This window comes from Chiroxiphia lanceolata, chromosome 8 (assembly GCF_009829145.1).
Source record: "Chiroxiphia lanceolata isolate bChiLan1 chromosome 8, bChiLan1.pri, whole genome shotgun sequence".
NCBI lineage: Eukaryota > Metazoa > Chordata > Aves > Passeriformes > Pipridae > Chiroxiphia > Chiroxiphia lanceolata.
In genome coordinates this window covers 35963115-35983094 of record NC_045644.1, presented here as the reverse complement: position 1 = coordinate 35983094, position 19980 = coordinate 35963115, and the positions used below count along the sequence as shown (strand labels likewise).

General features: G+C 43.8%; 1 protein-coding gene across 20 annotated transcripts in view; it reads right to left on the bottom strand.

Annotated features, from left to right (window-relative positions):
• The window catches only part of PCDH15 (protocadherin related 15), a 696943-nt gene that overhangs the window by 16444 nt on the left and 660519 nt on the right, over positions 1-19980 (bottom strand). For 13 of the 20 annotated variants that reach the window (XR_004358261.1, XM_032694780.1, XM_032694772.1 and 10 more), the window contains 4 exons: positions 11946-12122; positions 6575-6793; positions 4253-4261; positions 3112-3222 (listed from right to left, as the gene is read on the bottom strand). Coding sequence is in view for 19 of the 20 variants with exons in the window: in XM_032694780.1 (XP_032550671.1) it covers positions 3112-3222; positions 4253-4261; positions 6575-6793; positions 11946-12122 (516 nt within the window). In the remaining variant the exon portion in view is untranslated. Of the gene's footprint in view, positions 1-3111; positions 3223-4252; positions 4262-6574; positions 6794-10420; positions 10561-11945; positions 12123-19980 lie in introns of those variants that run through there. The other 7 variants (XM_032694781.1, XM_032694782.1, XM_032694774.1 and 4 more) reach the window with 2 other exon arrangements.

Genomic DNA, 19980 nt, shown 5'->3' with positions numbered 1-19980 from the left:
GGGCAGGGACACCTTCCACCAGCCCATGTTGCTCCAACCTGGCCTTGGACACTTCCAGGGATCCAGGGGCAGTCACAGTTTCTCTGGGCAACCTGTGCCAGGGCCTCCCCACCCTCACAGGAAAGAATTTCCTATTATCTAATCCAAACCTACTGTCTGGGGGGAAGCCATTCCCCCTTGCCCTGCCATTCTAGGCCCTTGGAAATAGTCTCCATCTTTCTTGTCAGCCCCTTCAGGCCCTGGAAGGCCACAACTGGGTCACCCCAAAGTTTCTCTTCTCCAGGCTGAACAATCCCAACTCTCCCAGCCTTTCCTCCCAGCAGAGCTGCTCCAGCCCTCGGATCCTCTTGGGGCCTCCTCTGGACTGGCTCCAGCAGCTCCATGTCCTTCCTGGGCTGTTCCCCAGAGTCCCTAAACTAATCCTTTATCCTAAAGCAGCCAGCTCGGAGGGGATTCAAGCCCTGTCCATCTATTCAGAGGTGAGAGAAAGCAGTGATTGTGAACTTGAAGGACCCCTCCAGTAGAAGGCTCATGCAGGTGACACAACCTTTTTGCTACTGGAATGGATTATTTCCAAAGCTCCTCAGCTCCCTCCTGGCTCCACATGACACCTCTCCTGGCTGGGCTGACCCTGCATCTCTTTGTGGTCCTGGATTATTTTTATGCAACTCAGGTTGAAGCACATCCCTGTAAACTGAAAGACACGTCCCAGCCTTGCATGGAATTGTAAATAACAGACAAAACAGGCTTTGCCTGCATCCAGCCATAAGTCCAAACCTCTGGGCCTTCACTCAGTGTTGGTTTGGTTTGTTTTTGTTTTGGTTTTCTTTTTTCTTTTTTAAGGTAGCTTTTCTTTGGCTTTAGAAATAATACCATTCAAGTTCAGCAATCACACTTGCTCTCTCTGCTTCCAAGAAGAGGGATAAAGAAGCATGGAAATATTGAAGCTTCACAGTAAATGTCTTTCCTGATCAATGGATAAATAAAATATGAGTTTCAGCTTGCAAGGTTGAATGGGAATCACTGAAAGGAAAATTAACTAGTGTTTCTACCAGCTACAAATATTAAGACAATGAAATAAGCTTACTTACTGATGCCTATGTATCCAAAGACAGAGAAAAATGAAAATTATGAGACAAGGCAGATTTAAAACTAAAGAGCTTAGTTCCATTTCATTTGCTATAAACACCAAAGAAAGAAAACAAGACACGAGGCAGCACTGCAAATGAAAGATGACTGTCTTAGGACAATTAAGGACAGGGAATATTGGACTAAAATTCATGCAAAATGTTAATCAAAGGTATTTCCCAAATAATAATTTCCTAAGTTATATGTGTAGCCTGAAATCAAGTAACTGACAGGGAAAAGGAAAATTGTAATTATATTTATCGAAGTGTGTTCTTTTCTTTAAAATCCTGTAGATTTTCAGTTATCTTTTAAGGATTTTTACTGGTTTGTGTTTAATCAGTTCCTCAGCATGATGGATATACCTTAGCCGTATGCAAAGACATCTGAGAGAAAATATTCCAACTACAGCACCTTTTTTTTGGTGCGATAAAATCAATTTTTTTGTCAAAATTAACATAAATCTCAGCCTCAGAGTCAATATTGCATATTTGTGAACTGGCCCCTATATGCTGCAGTACTAAAACATTAAAAAAACCCTTTGCAGATAAAACCCCAGCAAAACAAGGCTTTTTCTGGGTTTAGCATTGGGTATTTGGCAACACATCTTTAATTTCAAGAGAAATTTAGTTTAATGCAAAAAAAAAAAAAAAAAAAAAAGAGGGAATTTTACCCAGCAGGCACCTCTGTGCAGAAGTACAGATGTGATCTCCTGTGGTTCACAAACACAGTCCAAAATCACTATATTCCACAGCTGAACATCCATTTTTCCTCCCTTCCTGCCCAAGTGTAGCACTTGTCAAAGGCAAACGGCACGGGAGGGAACTCAGCAATGAGGAGAAGCTATTCCTGCTCCCAGGAGTTTTTATTCCTCTATTCACCCAGAAAAGCTCAAGCTCTGGAATGATTCCCCAGGCACAGAGTGTCTGGCCAAGAGTTACAGCTCTGTCACGCCCCTGGAGCGTTTTCTAAACTCAATCTCAGCAGCTGGAGTATTCCAGCTTTCTGAGCAAAACAAATAATGATGGAAAACGGAGCAATCCTCAATTCCACCTCTCTACCTGCCTCCAAACATTATTAACACTGTGCTCTTCAGCATTCCTTGGATTTTTCATACAAAGAGAGTGTGACAAAGCTCATGAACAAACCCCTCCCAGTATGGGACAAATAATAATTGGCTACTCCCCCCTGGAATATTTTCATGCTGGGAGTTAAATTGTTGTTGGAGTCCATCAACTTCAGGTTTCCAGAAGCATGAAAAGGTAAGCAACCTCGCAATATTATTATTTTATGAGCATGTAATAGATAAAAGATGCATTCACAGACCTGCCAGTGGTTTCTCTTCTCTGAGAGTTCCTTTTATTTCAATATTTAAACAGTTTTAAATTTAGAGCAGAAAAGGAAAAACCAAAAAACAACACACTTTACCCAAAGTATTTACCCAGACTATTTCTTACTGTAGGAAATGGGGACTTTGGGGCAGCAATTTTCAGTGTTCTGTCATTTCAGATGTGTCCAGGTAATTAATGAATTTATAAGTAATGAATTCTATTGGATGTGTTTAGTCAACAGCTTTGGAAAACGTCTAGGGCTGGATTTGCCAAGGAATCCAAAGCTGGCTCACCCTGGCAGCAGTGACCTGCTCCAGGCTCTTGCTCGTAGGAAACCATGTGGTTAAACCTGCTTTTTGCCCACTTAAAACTGTTAAACAACCTCCCAGGCCCTACAAGAAGATTAAATTGCTTTTTCTCTCCTCAAAGGGTCATCCTGTGTCTTTTCTGGATCTTGGAGAACCCCAAGTGGGAGTGAGGAAAAGCCTTTTGGACACAGAGTGCATGAAGCGAGACTGGAAAATCCCAGAATCCCAGGATGGTTTGGGTTGGGAGGGACCTTAAAGCTCACCCAGTTCCACCCCCTGCCATGGGCAGAGACACCTTCCACTAGCCCAGATTGGATTTATTGATGGAATACTCAAGGAATACTCACATGGTGCTGTCTCCAAGCTCTTCATAGAGGTTGTTGGCAGCGGCACTGGCTGGTTTCCCTGCTGGCAAAGCCATCTGGATCCTGGCAGTCTTGGCACACTCAGCCTGCCTCCTTTGGGAGCCACGGAGGGAAGGAGAAAGACTCATCAGAAACGCTCCTCGGCCCAACATAAAGCCCAAATGGAAAGTTTTCCATGTTTTTTTCTGCATTTTATAAACATCCCTGAGTGTTGCCTTCACCAAAGTGATCATATTTTCCTGGTTTGTTCAGCTCTGTTGCTCTGTTTTGGTGGAATCCCAGAGCTCCTCCAGACAGGAATAAAATCACAGAATCCCAGCATGGTTTGGGTGGGAAGGGACCCTAAAGATCATCTCATTCCACCCCCTGCCATGGGCAGGGACACCTTCCACCAGCCCAGGCTGCTCCAACCTGGCCTTGGACACTTCCAGGGATCCAGGGGCAGCCACAGCTTCTCTGGGCAACCTGGGCCAGGGCCTCCTCACCCTCCCAGCCAAGAATTCCTTCCCAATATCCCATCTAAATCTCCTCTTTGTTGGCTTGAAGCAACTCCCCTTGTCCATCTTCAACTCCTTTTTCTCAGGGAGCTGGCTGGGAAATTTCTGTTTCAATTAAGAGTTTTCCTGAAAAAAATACCTTTTTTTTTTTTTTTCTTTATAAGGAGTCAAGTTCCTATGAAAGAGATTCCTGTTTTCCCTGTAGAAAACCAAGCTGTGGTGTCTCATGGGTGTTTTTGGGGAGCACCATCAAGGTGACACGACAGCTCCACCTCAGTTTGGTTTTTGAGGTGAAGTCAACACCTGACTCTTCCTTGCCTGACACGCCCTGACTTGCTTGTGGAATTCCACACACATGGGAATATTTACCTTTTTCTCTGCAGGAAACAGCAATAACCCCAACCCCCATATCCTTAATGCAATAATAAATCACATTGAGTAGCCACAAAAAAATAAATCACTTTTAAACTCCTCATACCAAGTGTTCAGGAGCAAGTTGGAGCATAGGAATCAACTCTCACTGAAGGCTAAAAATATACATTTAATGTATTTAAACACTAAAGTCTGGCAGGCTGTCAGTATTCCAATGCAAGCTGGTAAAAATGAAGCTGGAAATAAGTACTTACTCTTTGAATCTGTTTTGTTATGCAAAAAAAAAGAAGAGATAAAAAGGCAGGTTAAATGAATTCTGTTTCCAACAACTGTCTCAAACAGTGAATTTAACAGGAGTAATAAACTAGAGGCTACTTAATTAATCCATACATCAAATTACAGGATTAATGACATGTTTAAAGGATCCTAATTTCCACAGCTGAAGAGTGTTTTGCTGCTATTTTTGCTACCCTTGGAACAATTCTGCAGTCAGCAGAAATGGGAATTCCAGAAGGGAAAAGCTGCTTTGGGCTTATGGAAAACAACTCCCTGCCACACTCATACAGGGAACAGAGTAAGACATGGAAAAAAATAGTATTTCTCATGTTATTTCTTTAACACGTGCATTTTTATACCAGTTTTTAGTATAATATAATATCATATAATAATATAACTGTAAATTAAAAAATATAGACAACACTTATTATTACTATTAATAATAATAATAATAATAATAATAATAATAATTTATTTACCAGTCTCTCCATTTTAACACATTTCAAGAATGGTCTAGAAAACATTTCCAATAATGAGGGAGTATTATTTATTATTATTTAGAAGATACCATTCATTTGTGATCAGTGTTAGTAAATAATCTATTATTTAGAAGTACCTTGCAGGGTTGTACTGGATTCTGTATTTCAAAGGCATAATTTTCAGCTTTATTACAAGAGAAATATTTCAGGAAAAATCCTGAAACTCCTTTTGAAAAGGAGAAAAAAAGGTTGTAATAGAAAAACAAACCAGAAGGCTCAGGACAGTTTTGGTGCCTCTATTAACACTAAAATTCCTTTTATTTTCTTTGGCACTCTTCAGTGATGCATTTCTCATAAAAATACAGTTTTATTCACACTGGGCTGCTATAAATTTGGCTCCAAGTCTCACTTCCAGACAGCAAAAATGGGATTTTGTTTGATGAAATGAAGTTGGGCAGATTCCTTAAAGCTCTTAAAAGAGATGGATGGTGTTTTGATAATCTAACAGATGCCAGGGAAAAATAGTGCTCTTCGATTTCTTCAAGAAACAGGCAGTTCGGGTAACAGCAACCAACTAATTGGAGGTTGAACTCGAATTTTCTACAGAATTTTGGGATAAGCAGGGAAGCTTGGGAATGCACCAAACTCTTCCAAACTCTTTTAAAAGGTCTTTTTCCATTGACTCTAATGTTTTGGAGAAAGTGGGATGTGAATATAATAATTAATTAGTAAATCCATTAAGTATCTCTGAGCATCATCTTTAATTAAAGAAAAATCTATAAATATATATATATATAAATCTAGGAATCGATCTACCTTGTAGTTCAAATGCATTGATTTAAAATATGAGAGGGCCAGAAAAAGTTTAGTTGGGAGGTTCTTGTTGGTGATGCTGACCCTTTAATTAGTTTATCAGCCAATTAATTAAACCTCTTCAGGTTTAATTAAGGGGTGAGTGAATATAAGAGGTGAGTTAAAGTTAATATAAGAGGTGAGTGAAAATAGCAAGAAGGTTCTCCCTGCAGCTTTAGACAGAAATGGCACAAAAAGCATCCTCCAGGAAACATTTACAATTGAGAAGGTCGGGAAAAGTATATAACTGTGATTATTTTATGGGGAAAACATTATATTTAAAAAAATAATTTATAAGTATTATAAATATTATTTTAAAATAGTATAAATAAATGTCATAAATGTAATTTAGAAATATTATAAATAAATAGTATAAAGAAATGTCATAAATGTAATTTAGAAATATTGTAAATACATTATATTATAAATATTATAAATACATTAATATGATAAATATTTTATAATGTTATTAAATTATAAATATATAAGCAAAAAAATGGACTCTTTATTTTATCGAGCTGCGCAGTTTGATTTTTGGGTCATTGATTGAGACAGCACCTTTTCTCCTCAATTTTTTTTTTTCCCTTTGGCATGGAATTCAGCCCTGAAACTACCCCTGTGTTTCAAAAACACCTGGCTTTTGAGGCTGTGTTCTAAAAGCTCCCTGCCCCAGAAAAGTCCGACAAGACGCGCTTCCCACGTGCATCACACCGAGCACTGGCCAACCCTTGTGGGGAGAGAGGAGTTAAAAATAGGAATTAACCTAGAAGAGATAACGTAAAAATACATATAATATAAAAATATACTATATAAAAGTATATATAAATATATATATAACATATAAATATGAAATGATACGTTGCTCTCGCTGCAAGGACGGATGGTGTCGGAGCGGTTCTGCCACGCTGCGTGACCTCCCTACTGGGAGGCTGCTGGCAGTGGGAGTGGGGGAAGGAGGAGGTTACTCACTGCCTGTAGCTGACCATGACGATGAGGATGGCCGGCAGGCAGCACAGGATGATGATCACAGCCAGGGCCAGCAGCGCTCCCTCCGTGTAGCCCACGGCCTGCGCCTGCTTCTTCACGTTGGCCACCACGTCCGGCGTGCGGATCTCCAGGATTCGCCCGCCCTGCCCCAGGTAGGGCTGGAACTCCTTGTTGATGTCCAGTAGTTTGCCATCCAGGAACCTTCAGCAGCACAGAAGAATTACAGTCAAGTTCATGAAGTGTGGTTGGGTGGCTGTGGTTGGGTTAGTAACCATGGGCTGATAAAGCCTGGTCTTTAGGTATTGGCAATTCCTTGTAATCCCTGGAATGACTCCAAGGTACTTAATACCAGGACACAGTTTAAGCACTGAAAAGGAGGGGTGAGCTGAAGCTTATCCTGATTTCTAGGGGCTCAAAGTGGCATTGATTGTGCTCTTTCCTTCACTGGTCTGTTATAGAGGATCAACCAGCCCTTCCTGAAACCATCCCACTCTGGCCTAAAGATCCACGTGATCTTGCCCAGGCAGTGGTGGATTCCCCATCCTTGGTTCAAAAACCACATGGATGTGGCACCTGGGGACACGGGTTAGTGGTGGCCTTGGCAGTGCTGGGGGAACGGTTGGACTTGATGATCTTGTAGGTCTTTTCCAACCTTAATGATTCTATTTTATGGGATTCCTTCATGACTGTGATTGATGCTACTCTAAAAGCAGGAGGACTTCCCTCAGCTTCTTAGGGAAATCCTTTGGCTGGAGGGACAAAAAATGCATTGGCCAAGGCTTTGACTTCTAAGGGAAAAGAAAAATCCTTGGATCACTCTGGAAGTGAGGACTGAGTGTCTCACAAGCTGCCCAGCTAAAAAGACCAAAGTAGGAGGCACTATTAGGATGGAGGATCCTTATGGCTCAGAGCCATAGCAGGACCTCCACCTGGACAGGAGTTCTCCTGGGGAAAAATGATGTGTCAGAAAAAAACCAGAAAAGATCAAATGAAAAACAACAGCTAAAAAAAAATATTCTGAAAGGATTTCTGCACATAAACTCCGAATGTCTAAAGACAGTCTGAAATAGCCTGAAATAGCTTGATTTCCTTAATCTGATCATCAGATAGAAATAACACTCCTCAAAAACCATTTCCTAATGGCAGTTAATTTCTTAAAATCGACTTCCCCTCTAATTAATTTACTCAGAAACCCTCACAGCGTTGTTTGCCCCTTGATTTCTTCCACAAAAATGCTCGTGGTGCTTGAGAAAAAATCCCTTTTCAAACCTAATGACGGTTCACGAGGCGTAAAGTGAGACTAAATTCTTCTGCTGCACACTAGATGTCACTGGTGCATGTCACACGTCCTTTGAGCTGGCAAAAGCATCCCAGCAGGACAGCATTAAATCTCTGGATGATTTCAACCATCTCTCCATTAAAATTCCCTCAGCATTTTCTTGACAAACCCTGTTTTAACAGGTTGTAACTCAAGCGTGAGCGTTTACTCCATGACGGAACCTGACACGCTGTGCAGGAGACTCAGGCAGGGTAAGCAGTTTGTTTTTAATGGTGGACATTTTCCACTTAATATATGCAGGAGAAATTTGCTGGATTCAACTGCTTTTTATGCTCCAATAAATCAAACCCTCTTTCCTATAAAAAGATAGAAAAGGAGGCTGATCATTTCAGTTTGTAAAATTATCTCTAAGTAGCCTCAGAGTCTTTCGGGGGTTCGTGGTAGAGAGAGGAAATAGCAAAGCACAGTTACCATTCAGGCCCATTTTTTGGGTGTAATCAGACAGATTTGGAGCAAGAGTCTGACCAGGAGCAGCTGGGGGGGCTCAGCCTGGAGAAAAGGAGGCTCATCAGGGGGGACCTTCTGGCTCTGCAAGTCCCTGACAGGAGGGGGGAGCCGGGGAGGTTTGGGCTCTGCTCCCAGGGAACAAGGGACAGGAGGAGAGGGAACGGCCTCCAGCTGTGCCAGGGGAGGTTTGGATTGGATAGTAGGGAGAATTTCTTCACCGAAAGGTTGGTCAAGCACTGGAACAGGGTGTCCAGGGCAGTGGTGGAGTCCCCATCCCTGGAATGTGTGGATGTACCACTTGGGGACACGGGTGAGTGGTTAACACGGCAGTGCTGCTTTCAGGGTTGGACTCAATCTTGGAGGGCTTTTCCAACCTTAATGATTCTATTTTATGAGATTGCTGATTAATGAAAATGGCAGGTCATCAGTCACAAGAGTCATAAGGAAAAACAGGAATCTCTCGTTGTGGATCAGTCTGACAGAGCACAGGACAGGGAAACTTCGTCAGGTCCGGAGGGACACGGGTTTTCCCCCCTGGCAGTGATGGCCACATCCATGATTTCTAAATCATGGCTTTGTTTTCCAGCCAAACTTTTTGCTGGAATTGTGATGGGATTAATATTAGGGATGATGGGAGCCTGACACACATCCTTTGGTTCAGTGGGTGACTCTGCTTAGCTGGTGATGGGCCTGAGCTGCCAAGCCCACCCTTTCCTCCCAGCTCCAGGGTAAATCCAAGAACCTGGGTCTCTATCCCTGAGACCTGTCTGTATCCCAGCAGCACTCCACTTGTGAAGGAGAACAGGCTGCTCCACTCTGTCCTCAACTTACCTCCTGTCCCACCTTCACAGGGGACTGTTTCAAACAGGGACAGCAAACTCTTAAATCAGGGCCTGCTCAATGTTTTAGGAGCAAGATCTCAGCAGGGTGTTCCCAAAAAAGCCCATTCCAGGTATCTTCCAAAACATAATCACTCTGTAAACTGTGTTAAAATCCCAGCTGGCAGAACTCATGTGCTAACTCTATGCTGTTGGTACAGTTCTCTCTTCTGGACACATCATGGAATTGCTGAACACTTGGAAAATAACTCAGGTAAATTTATATTCCTTATTATCAATTCAGTTTTTAAAACAGGAGTTTCTTTAGGACTTTCTCACCTTCCTCCCATCATCTCCAGCTTATTAAATGATCCTTTCTCCTACTGATCTCTTTGTCTGGTAGATCCAGAGCAGATTCCTGCCTGGCAGAAGGATGGTTGTGACTCACGGCTTCCCACTGAGGGCACAACCACTGTGTCCTGGGAGTGTGGCAGGAAGAACACGGAGCCATCCCTGGAAAATCAAGCCTCCAGGAAAACGCCCACAGGAGGGATTTCTTTGTAGATTTGGGTATGTCCCTGAGCTGGGGCAAATCTCTGGTGGTTCACCCACTTGCTGGGGAAAACTTGGTAACTCCAGCTGCCAAGCTCCAAAACTCTCCCTCCTTACTCCAGGGAGCTGACACCTCCTCACCTCTACCCTAAAGCCAGGAGAGTATTCCCTGGGATTTTGCTGATTTGAATATTTAAAAGCTTTTGAAGAGAGGGGAAAAAAAAAACCAACCAAAAAGCTGAGTGTGCAGGCACATGGAGCATTTTAATGAGATTCCTTCTCAGCTGATCCTTCACATTTGAAAATCAGATTTTTAACCTATCTTAGCTCTCTTCTGCTCTGGGTATTTCACTGGACACATGAATGTCCCTAAAAGACATTCCTATATTTTCAAAGGGTCCCAAAAGGAAGAGGGACATTTTTTTTTCCCTGACTGTGAAGAGAGTCTGCATCAGAAAAAGTTTTTATTTTTTCATGGAATTCAATAATGTCCTTTTGACCTCGAGCATTTCTAAAGGGATCCCACTTCAGCCACTCTGAACTGGCTGTGACTGGAATAAAACACACAGCTCCAGGAATTTATAAAGGGTAAAAGTGGAAAAGCAATGATAAAGAGGGATCAGGAGATAATCTGGATGCAAGGCAGCAAGATCCTTTTCATTGAGACTCGTTTTGGGAGTGGGTTGGGCTGAAACAGGACAACTGCAAGCAGATTCACTGGCACTTTTCTTTGGAGATTAATCAGAATGGTTATCTATCTATCACAGATTTCTGCTGGCTTCCTGAATTTCCACTTCCACTCTTGAATAAAACTAGGAATAAAAACGCAAAGACACCATTCTGGGAAGGATCAGCAGTGGACACATGAACACAAACTCCCAGAGCATCGTTGAGACCTAAAGAGACTGTATGACCTAGTAGATACCCAAAACCAAATGCCAACAGGGTGGTTCTACTGCCACCCCTCTGAGTGGCTCTTTTAAAAAATATTTTTAAAAATATTTTTATATAAAAATAGAAAATTTTATATGAAACCACAAAATTTTTGTATCCTTAGTTCAAAAAGTGATGCTGGAAGACTGGAGAGGCTTCAGAGACAACTTGAAATGATCAAAACAATGTAAACACAGCCCAGAGTGCAGAGGTCAAGCAACTTCTCAAGAATAAAAATTTAGAGGACGATGTGATCATAAGCCTAGACCTTGGTGGGACACAGAAACTAAAAGCACCAGTTGGATACTTCAGTTATAAGAAAACTCTATGACTGAACCTACAGAAATTAAAATAAATAAAAAAAAAAGGGGAAAAAGACCTAATTTTTGTCAGGAAATTACACAAAGGTAATTGAGTGGCTTTCCTTGTGGAGCTGCTTTGCTGACAGACACTTTCCAACCAGAATGAATTTGAGGGGTTCCATGATCCTTATTACACTCGCTCAGACTGATCACAGGGATCTTTTCCAGCCTGTAAACTCTGAATACCTGCACAGCTTTAGTTCACCACAGTTCATCTGTACTCCACGAGGAGCTCAGGAGAACAAGGCCTTTTCCAGCCACAGCCTAGCCCAGTTCTCACCAAGATAAAAAGCAAACACAAAGGTGAAATAAGGAAAAAAACCCAAAAGAGAGTGGCTGCTGTAGAAGAAAAGCCTGATTTGCATCTTGAAGGGCCTGATCTCCTCTGTGTGGGTACTCCTGGGTCATGCCCCAATGTGCTTCAGACATTGCAAACCACCTCTGTTCCTTCCCCTTCCCTTTCTTCTCTTCCTTCAGTTCCCACAAAAAAACCCAACCCCAGAACCCGGAAAGAAACAAAAAAGAAAAAGGCAGTTTTCCAAATGGAAAGGGAAGGTCCAGCACTGCAGCAGCAAAGCCCTTGCCTGGACATCACAGAGGAGTGTTGGAACATAGGAAGGAAATTCCTTCAGAGGAACTGAAGCTGGGAGCTCCTGCACAGGGTGGCCCAAGTGTCTTGCAAGCTCTTGTGGTGAAAATGTCTAAATCAGGGGATGATTTAGCTCAAGGCAATGCACTGAACTGGTAAAGTGGTAAATCCCCGAGTTACGGAGGGTAAGGCCAGGCAGCAACTGCTTCCAGAGATTTCCCTACTCCTGTTACGCTGAACCACCTCCTAACAGACCCACAGGCTTCCAAACAGGCCCCAGGGATAGAGGAGGAGCAAGGAATCAGACACTCACTTAAACAGTTCGTTCCTCATGATGGCCCTGTTGGTCTGCGGGTCGATGGCGTAGACCATGAGGTCGGACTTGGTGTAATCCTCTTCGGAGAACCCGTCCCCAAACCTCCGGGCCCCGATGGATTCCACCACCACCGTCGCCCCGGGAATCTGGTCCTGGATGTAGCGTTCCAAAATCCTGCGGAGGAGACGGAGCCAGAGAGCTGCAGTGATCGGTTTGTGCCGCCCAAGGGCCAAATGAGACACCAACAGCCAAAGCCCATGGGCCGAGGAGGACGGGGGGGACCTTCAGAGCACTTTCTGAAAAGAATCTCTGCTCAGTAGAACCTCTCAAATGCTGAACTCCTGGGAAAAGCTCAGCAGTGCTTGGAGAGGTCATCAGGAAAGTGTCCTTAAGTCGAGCTCTCTGTATTTACGACCTCAGCTGCGTTTTAAATGGCTCATGGGAAACACCACCTATATTTCACACAAAGCTTCCCTGCCATCCTTTTATTAAGGTGTACTATTTCAGCACTTCCATTCCACCCTTACACAATAAATTTTCCCCCACAGAAACAACCACTCCAATGACTTTCAACTGGATATTTCATCTGTCCCTCCAACATTTCAGGTGCTGCAACACCTGCAAGTTTTACAGGCAGAAGAAAATTGGAATATCGGGCTGACATGGGAAAAAATGGAATAAAATAAACTGCAGCAGGAGTTCTACAAGCAGAGGGGAAAAAAAGGCCAACAGAACTCAGCAGCAGCTCTGCCCAAAATAACAATAACACCACCCAGACTTGCTAATGGTCTGGTGAGGTTTCCAAGCTGGGGCCAAGAAGGGTTCCCTCGAAGCCCTCAAAGACAGCTTTATAAACAAAGGCATAAAAGCAAATATCATCAACACAGGACACATGGGCAAAAAGGTATGGAGACATAAACCAGAGAATTTGGAAGTTTAAGTGCTCCATCTAAACTCCTGGGAGTTATAAATAAATACAGAATTTCCTAGACTAATTTATGTGATCAGAGTATCAAATCCAAAAGCAGCAGCTGAGCTGGGAGGCAAAAGCAAGGGAAGCAGGGGGAACATACTGACTGATCAAGGCATTGGGATCAAGGATGCATTGGTGTGGAGGAAGACAGATCTCTCAAAAAAAGACACCAGTGACTTTAGAAAGTCACTTGTTTTACACAAAACCTTCTGCAGTTGCTGAGGTTACATTTTGCTGCTGGTTTTTTTCCTGACACAAGATTTCCAAAGTAACACTGTCAAGGCAGCATCACCAGCTCCTAATTTTTCATCTCTCCTCTCTTTTTGGAAACTTATCCTGCCTTTAAAACAGCAGCTTTTCTAAAAGATTTTGAAAAATCCAAGTCTGTCAGAGCCAGGTCTCAGCCTAGCAGTGAATATATACTGTTAGTGCAGAGAAAATAAGAGATACAGATTGGCTGCCACGCTGCTGGTTGACTGGTGTCCTCTAAACAAGCACTCCTGTTGTTTGCAGATAGGGTAAACTCTACTTATCTCTGCTTCTGGAACGCTCTTCACTGGCAGCCAAGGTGATAACCTGTCACAGACACCTCGGGAACAATAATTCTCCCAGGTAAAACTTGACAGGACAAATCTGGGATATGCAGATTATTGTAAAAAAAAAGCCCCAGCAAACATTGTGTGAATGGAAATGGCTGAAAGAACCTGAAGTCCTTAGACGGGTGTTCTGCAAAAGGATTTAGAAAGACCAAGGAGGTAAAGGATTTACCTCCCTAATTACCATGCAAACATCTTCTCTTGCAGCAGGCAGGGGATGTTTTTCACAGAATCACAGAATCACTGAGGCTGGAAAAGCCCTCCCAGCCCATGGAGTCCCCCCTGTGCCCGATGCCCCCCTTGTCCCCCAGCCCAGAGCACTGAGTGCCACGGCCAGGCCTTCCTGGGACACCTCCAGGGATGGGCACTCCAAACCTCCCTGGGCAGCCCCTGCCAAGGCCTCACCACCCTTTCCAGCAACAAATTCCTCCTCCTGGCCAACCTGAGCCTCCCCTGGCACAGCTGGAAGCCGTTCCCTTTTGTCCTGTTGTGTTTCCTTGTCCAGAACTGTTATTACAGCCTGGAGAAAAATGCTCCAAAAGGTTGGAAGGTTATAACGTGGGGTCACTTGGAGCAGAACTGGTAACAACATTCCCTTTCCTCAGAAACTCCTGACATCCTGCTGGAATTCATTGCCTTTGAGAATCTTTTTGCCTAAAACATGATTAAAATTGAAGAACAAACAGCACACTCTGGACAAGGAATGGAGGGACAGGACAAGGGGGAATGGCTTCCCACTGCCAGAGGGCAGGATTAGATGGGATATAGTGGGAAGGAATTGTTCCCTGTGGGGGTGGGAAGGCCCTGGCACAGGTTGCCCAGAGAAGCTGTGGCTGCCCCTGGATCCCTGGAAGTGTCCAAGGCCAGGTTGGAGCAACCTGGGCTAGTGGGAGGTGTCCCTGCCCATGGCAGGGGTGGGACTGGCTGAGCTTTAAGGTCCCTTCCAACCCAAACCATTCTGGGATTCTGGGATACCACTTTCTGCCTATGGGAAATAGGCACCTGCAATGTGCAGGCCTTGGCTTTAACTGACATTGCAAGAAACACCACTAAGTACAGGAGAATGACAGGAATATTCAATCTGAAACACACAAATTGCATGTTTTGGTTAAAACAGGTAATAAAAATGCACCGAAGACTGAAAAGTAGCAATTAAAGAATTCACTTAAAAATAGAGCAGTTCCCTGTAGAGTTATTTGAAAAGTCATTCAGCTGAACTTGTGATGCTGAAAAATTCTTTAGGGTTTGAAAACTCTGCTGAAAGAGGCCACCTGCTTGTAGTGCTACTCAAAAGAACCAAGTTTTGAGGTGCCTACTTTTAAGTAACAACAGCATTGGCAGTTCTGCTGTACTGATCAGCAGAAGTTAAATTAAAAGTAGTCTGTCACTTGTTAATGGTAATTATCATCCTCCCAACAGTGGTGTAGTGAGAGGTGGAACTAGCAAATGAACAGGGAACAAGCCTTTCCTCCTGCTCCAAGTCCCTTTTAGCTCCACAGACAAAATGTGATGAGCAAAACACCTCCCTGTGCATCTCCATTCCCATCACTCTCCCAATTCCCAGCAGTGATACCAGGGAAATGAAGGGCACATAGATTTGCACTGTCACTGAGGACACCACGTGCCCCAAAGTACCCTGAAAACTCTGAGACAGTTTTTTTCATCTTTAGATGCCAAAGACAGGGAAAGGCAAAATAATCCAGGTATTTATTACAGGTATTTTAGTTGGCTGAGCTGTCCCTTGGATAGTGGCATTCTGCTTCATAAAGAATCCCAGAATGGCTTGGGTTGGAAGGAACCCTAAAGATCATCCTGTTCCACCCCCTGCCATGGGCAGGGACACCTTCCATCAGCCCAGGTTGCTCCAACCTGTCCTTGGACATTTCCAGGGATCCAGGGGCAGCCACAGCTTCTCTGGGTAACCTGTGCCAGGGCCTCCCCACCCTCACAGGGAAGGATTTCTTCCCAACATCCCATCTAAGTTGTTTAGTAATTTGACAGCCTCTTATGTTTCTGGAGCACATAAAATACTTTAAGAAATTCAGAATAACCAACCCCGAAACATTCTTCCTTTCAGGACTCAAAAAACTGGTACCATAGACTTGGAGTCAGCAGTGTTGAAGACTCGAGATCCTGCATCATTTTTGGCTGAAATTCTACCTCCCAAAAAAACTTAGTTGAACAGTATAGGATAAATTCACGTTCCAAGTATTTGGAAATGCAAATTTGGCAACAATGCACAGATGAGAGCTCTGCCTGTCCACAGCAGTGCAGACTTTTCAAGTGGTTTCATTAACTCTTCAGTTTTACTCCACTTCAGCCAAATTCTGGCTGTGTGATTTTTGCAAGGTTAATAATTGACAAGTAACCAGCTGGATTTTCAGCTGTACTTTCCCAAACAGACAAGGACCAATTCCAGCCCCTCCTGTGCAGTTAGTGACAGATTTGGGGGGGATGCACTTGAGCTCCCAAATGCCTTATTGCAGCACACAAAGAGCACAGGGCAGGCTCTACACTTTCTGTGGTCCCTGAGGTTTATTTCCAGCCCAAGAACAGCCCTTCTTTATAAAACAGCCTTTCACAAAGATTATTTCTAGCTTTCTAGAACACACGAGGCCAGTGTCTGGCAGGAAGGAGCAGCACTGAGCCAATTTCCTCTGCATAAAATAACACCCACAATATTTAGAAAACAACCCAGAGCCAATGTCTTTATACCCACTTATCCTAATCCTATAAAAGCATAGGATCATGAATTGTTAAGGCTGAAAAAGACCTTTAAGATTCAAGTCCAATCATCAACCCAGCACCACCACAAGTGTATTGGACTGCACACTGCAAAGGGGATTTGCTTTCTAACATACTGCTAAAATTCCTTTCCTTCTCATTGTGCCCATCTTGCACATCCCTGCCCTCCAAAAACCTGACTCAATAAAGGTGGTCTCCTGTTATTATCATCCTGATTCCAGCAGACAGAGGCTGAGGGATGGAATGGGCTCTGTTAACACTGTACCAGGCTCCAGGACACACATTGTCCCCAAAAAGCCAAACACAGGCTGGATATGAAACAGGATGCAGCCACTTGGTGGCAAATGTCCCTCTAATGTATTTATTTTATGTAATTAAATCTATTTAATCTAATTAAATCAATTCCTTGATTATCTAATCTACTTCTTTCCTAATTTGGCAATTTAATTTAGAATGAAACAATACAGTGCAAGGAAGTGACAGAGGAAAAAGGAAGGGGAGGTGGAACCAAGGGCCAGGAGCAAAATGACCCCAAAAATGTTCCTGTCAGAGAGTGCTAAGGCAAAGAGCAAAGCAGCTCTAGCAGTACCTGGGACTCAAGAGTGTCTCCTAAAGGGGAGGAAACCAAGTGCTGGCTGTGGCCAATGCTGAAGGACAAGTTCACTGCCACCAGCCCAACAGAGGAAAGGTCCAGCCAACTGTAATTGGTCTTAATTCGGTAATTACATGGTAAAAATCCTAAAGAATAGTACTTCTCCTATGGGAAAACTGAGGAGTCCGAGTGATTTATGCACCTCAACTGCATCCAGCAGCTGAGACAAACTAATTTTCTACCACTTCATGGACTGTGGAGAAGAAAAAAACCACAACTGCAGGGAAACCATCCCCGTTCAGAAGCATTTCCCTGAAAAAGCACCGTGTGTTCCAGCTCCTAGACATAAAATTTATTATCTCATAGGCTGTGATTAGACATAAAATTATATGTGATGTACAATGTACATGTGATGTATATTAGGCCCTATAATTTATAGCAATATTTATTGCTGTAATATATAATATCTCTTTTAAGTGCAACCATAGTTTCTCTGCATCAAAGCAGAGCTCCTGTGAGGGATGATGGCAGTCAACTTTATATATGCAAACCATTAAGTGAGCAGCTTCAATGTTCATATTCCAAAACACTCCCTCAGTAATATCTCCAAAGACCAGCATTTGATTTTACATTTGGATTTTCAGGGAAAAACCTTCCTGGTCACTTTTGCACCATGTTAAAGGGTTCAGCCTGGATTTTCTTTAACTATGGAAATGCACCATTCTTTTACAAGCATGGAACTGTATGAGAAAAGCACGAGGAAGTGAAGGAAAAGACCCCAGGAGGCTGCACAGGGAGGTGTATCCTGGTATCCTGGGGGCACCAGGGAGAGCGTTGGCAGCAGGGTAGGGAGGGGATGCTGCCCCTCTGCCCAGCCCTGGGCAGGCACATCTGCAGGGCTGGGCCCAGCTGGGGCTCCTCAGCACAGCAGGGCCAGGGAGCTCCTGGAGCGGGGCCAGCGCAGGCTGCGGAGATGCCCAAGGGATGGAGCAGCTCTGGGAGCAGCAAAGGCTGAGGGAGCTGGGGCTGTTCAGCCTCCAGAGCAGAGCCTGAGAGGGGCCCTCAGCCATGTCTGGAGGGGCTGCAGGGAGGGGGCAGAGGATGGAGCAGGCTCTGCTCGGGGGGGCCCAGCAATGGCACAGGAGGAACGGGCAGGAACTGATGCCCAGGAAGTTCCAGCTGGACAGGAGGAAGAACTTGTTGGCTGGGCAGTGACCCAGTCCTGAAGAGAGAGCAGAGAGGGGGTGGAGTGTCCTCCCTGGGGATGTTCCAGAGCTGTCTGGACACACTCCTGTGCCGTGTGCTCTGGGCTGGCCCTGCTGGAGCAGGGAGGTGGGACCAGATGCCCACTGTGGTCCCTTCCAGGCTGACCTGTTCTATGACTATATTTCATCAAAACACTCATTGTAAGCCACTCCATTATTCCATTTCAGAGGAAATGATGTGACATCTCTAGACAACAGTACAGAGGAATTTACTCCACAAACACTTCTATTACCTACAGGAGGAATCCAGGTCTCTCTGGGCAATGTGGAATATCTGACTTTAGGCAGAGCTTTAAGTTGCCATCACATGAAAAGTAAAGAACTAAATGCTCTGAAAACAACACTGGCTATTTAATTCCAGCTGAATTTCAGGAGTGGGACTTGATGATGCCTGTGGGTCCCTTCCAAAGGAGGATATGCCATGATCCTATGAGATGCTGATCCTTGCCCACCCAGCAAACACTCCCAAAAACTTCCACATTTACAGAACACTCTGTCATCTGCCTCCCCCAAGTTTTCTGAAGGAGAGGAACACACATCAAATTTTCCACTAAGCCTCAGCCTAATTTCTCTGCCACCTCCTGTAGCAGCCAGAAATGGATTCACCTGCACAGCCACAATGACAGCGGGTGAGCAAATGGCAAATGTGACACTGATGTTCAGTCCAGAGGATGTGAAAGGAAGATGTGCCCATTGCATCCCTCAAAAAGCTTCAACTCCTGAGCCAAATGGACAGTGAGGCTTTAAATCTTCTCTTCTCTGCTGTGCTTTTGTTATGTGGACCATTAACCCCCACACAGCCCTGGGCTGTGCTGAGTAAGCCTTTCCAGTGTGGAAAACACTGAATTATGTATTTCTTGATACCTCATAACCCCTGGTAAAAAACCTCCCCAGGCAGCTGGGGAGATCCTGGTATCATTTGTTCTATGAAGTGGTTTAAACCACTATTTATTTGATGGTGAAAAATCACTGTAATGTCAAAAATGACCCAACTACCCTCTCTTCCCTAACATTCCCCATCACCAAGTGCTGCAATTGCTGACTAAATGTTATATTTTCAGGGATTAATATTTACAAAATGAGAGGAGAAAGAGCTGAGTAACCTCTGTAGTGACTCATTCAGTTCACAGATCACAGAATGGTTTGGGTTTGGAAGGGATCTTAAAGACCATCTAGTTCCAACTCCCCTGCCACAGACAGGGACACCTTCCACTAGACCAGGTTAATGATAGAGTTTTTTCATCTGTTAATGAATTACACATTCCAATTTTATAAATTAGTGCACTATTTGAAGTGGTCAAAGTACTTCAGTCTGAGAAGCTCTCCAAATAACTTGGTTTCCCTTTGCCCGTGGTTGTATCTTCTGTCCTTGAAAACTTATTCTTAGAAGAGAAATTCTTTAGTTGCACTTGCTTGCTCATGGTGTTGGTGAAGGTAAAGACTCCCCAAGCTGATTTTGGGAACTCAAAACCTGGCCATGATTTTTTTTTTGAGACTTTGTACTCACTCAAAAACTCAGTTCCCTGTGAAATACGGAATCATGGAATCATTTAGGCTGGAAATGACCTCTAAGGTCACCGAGTCCAACTGTCACCCCAGAACCATGTTCACCACTAAACCATGTCCCCAAGTGCCACATCCACATGTTTTTTTGAGCAGTTCCAGGAATGGAAATACCCTGGGCAGCCCCTTCCAATGCTTAAGCACCCTTTCTGTGAAGAAATGGTTCCTCCAATCCAACCTAAACCTTCCCTGGCACAGCTTGAGGCCATTTCCTCTCATCCTGTCCCTTGTTACCTGAGAGAAGAGACCGACCTCCACACCTCATTAGAACCTCCTTTTAGGAAGTTATTCCTAGTTC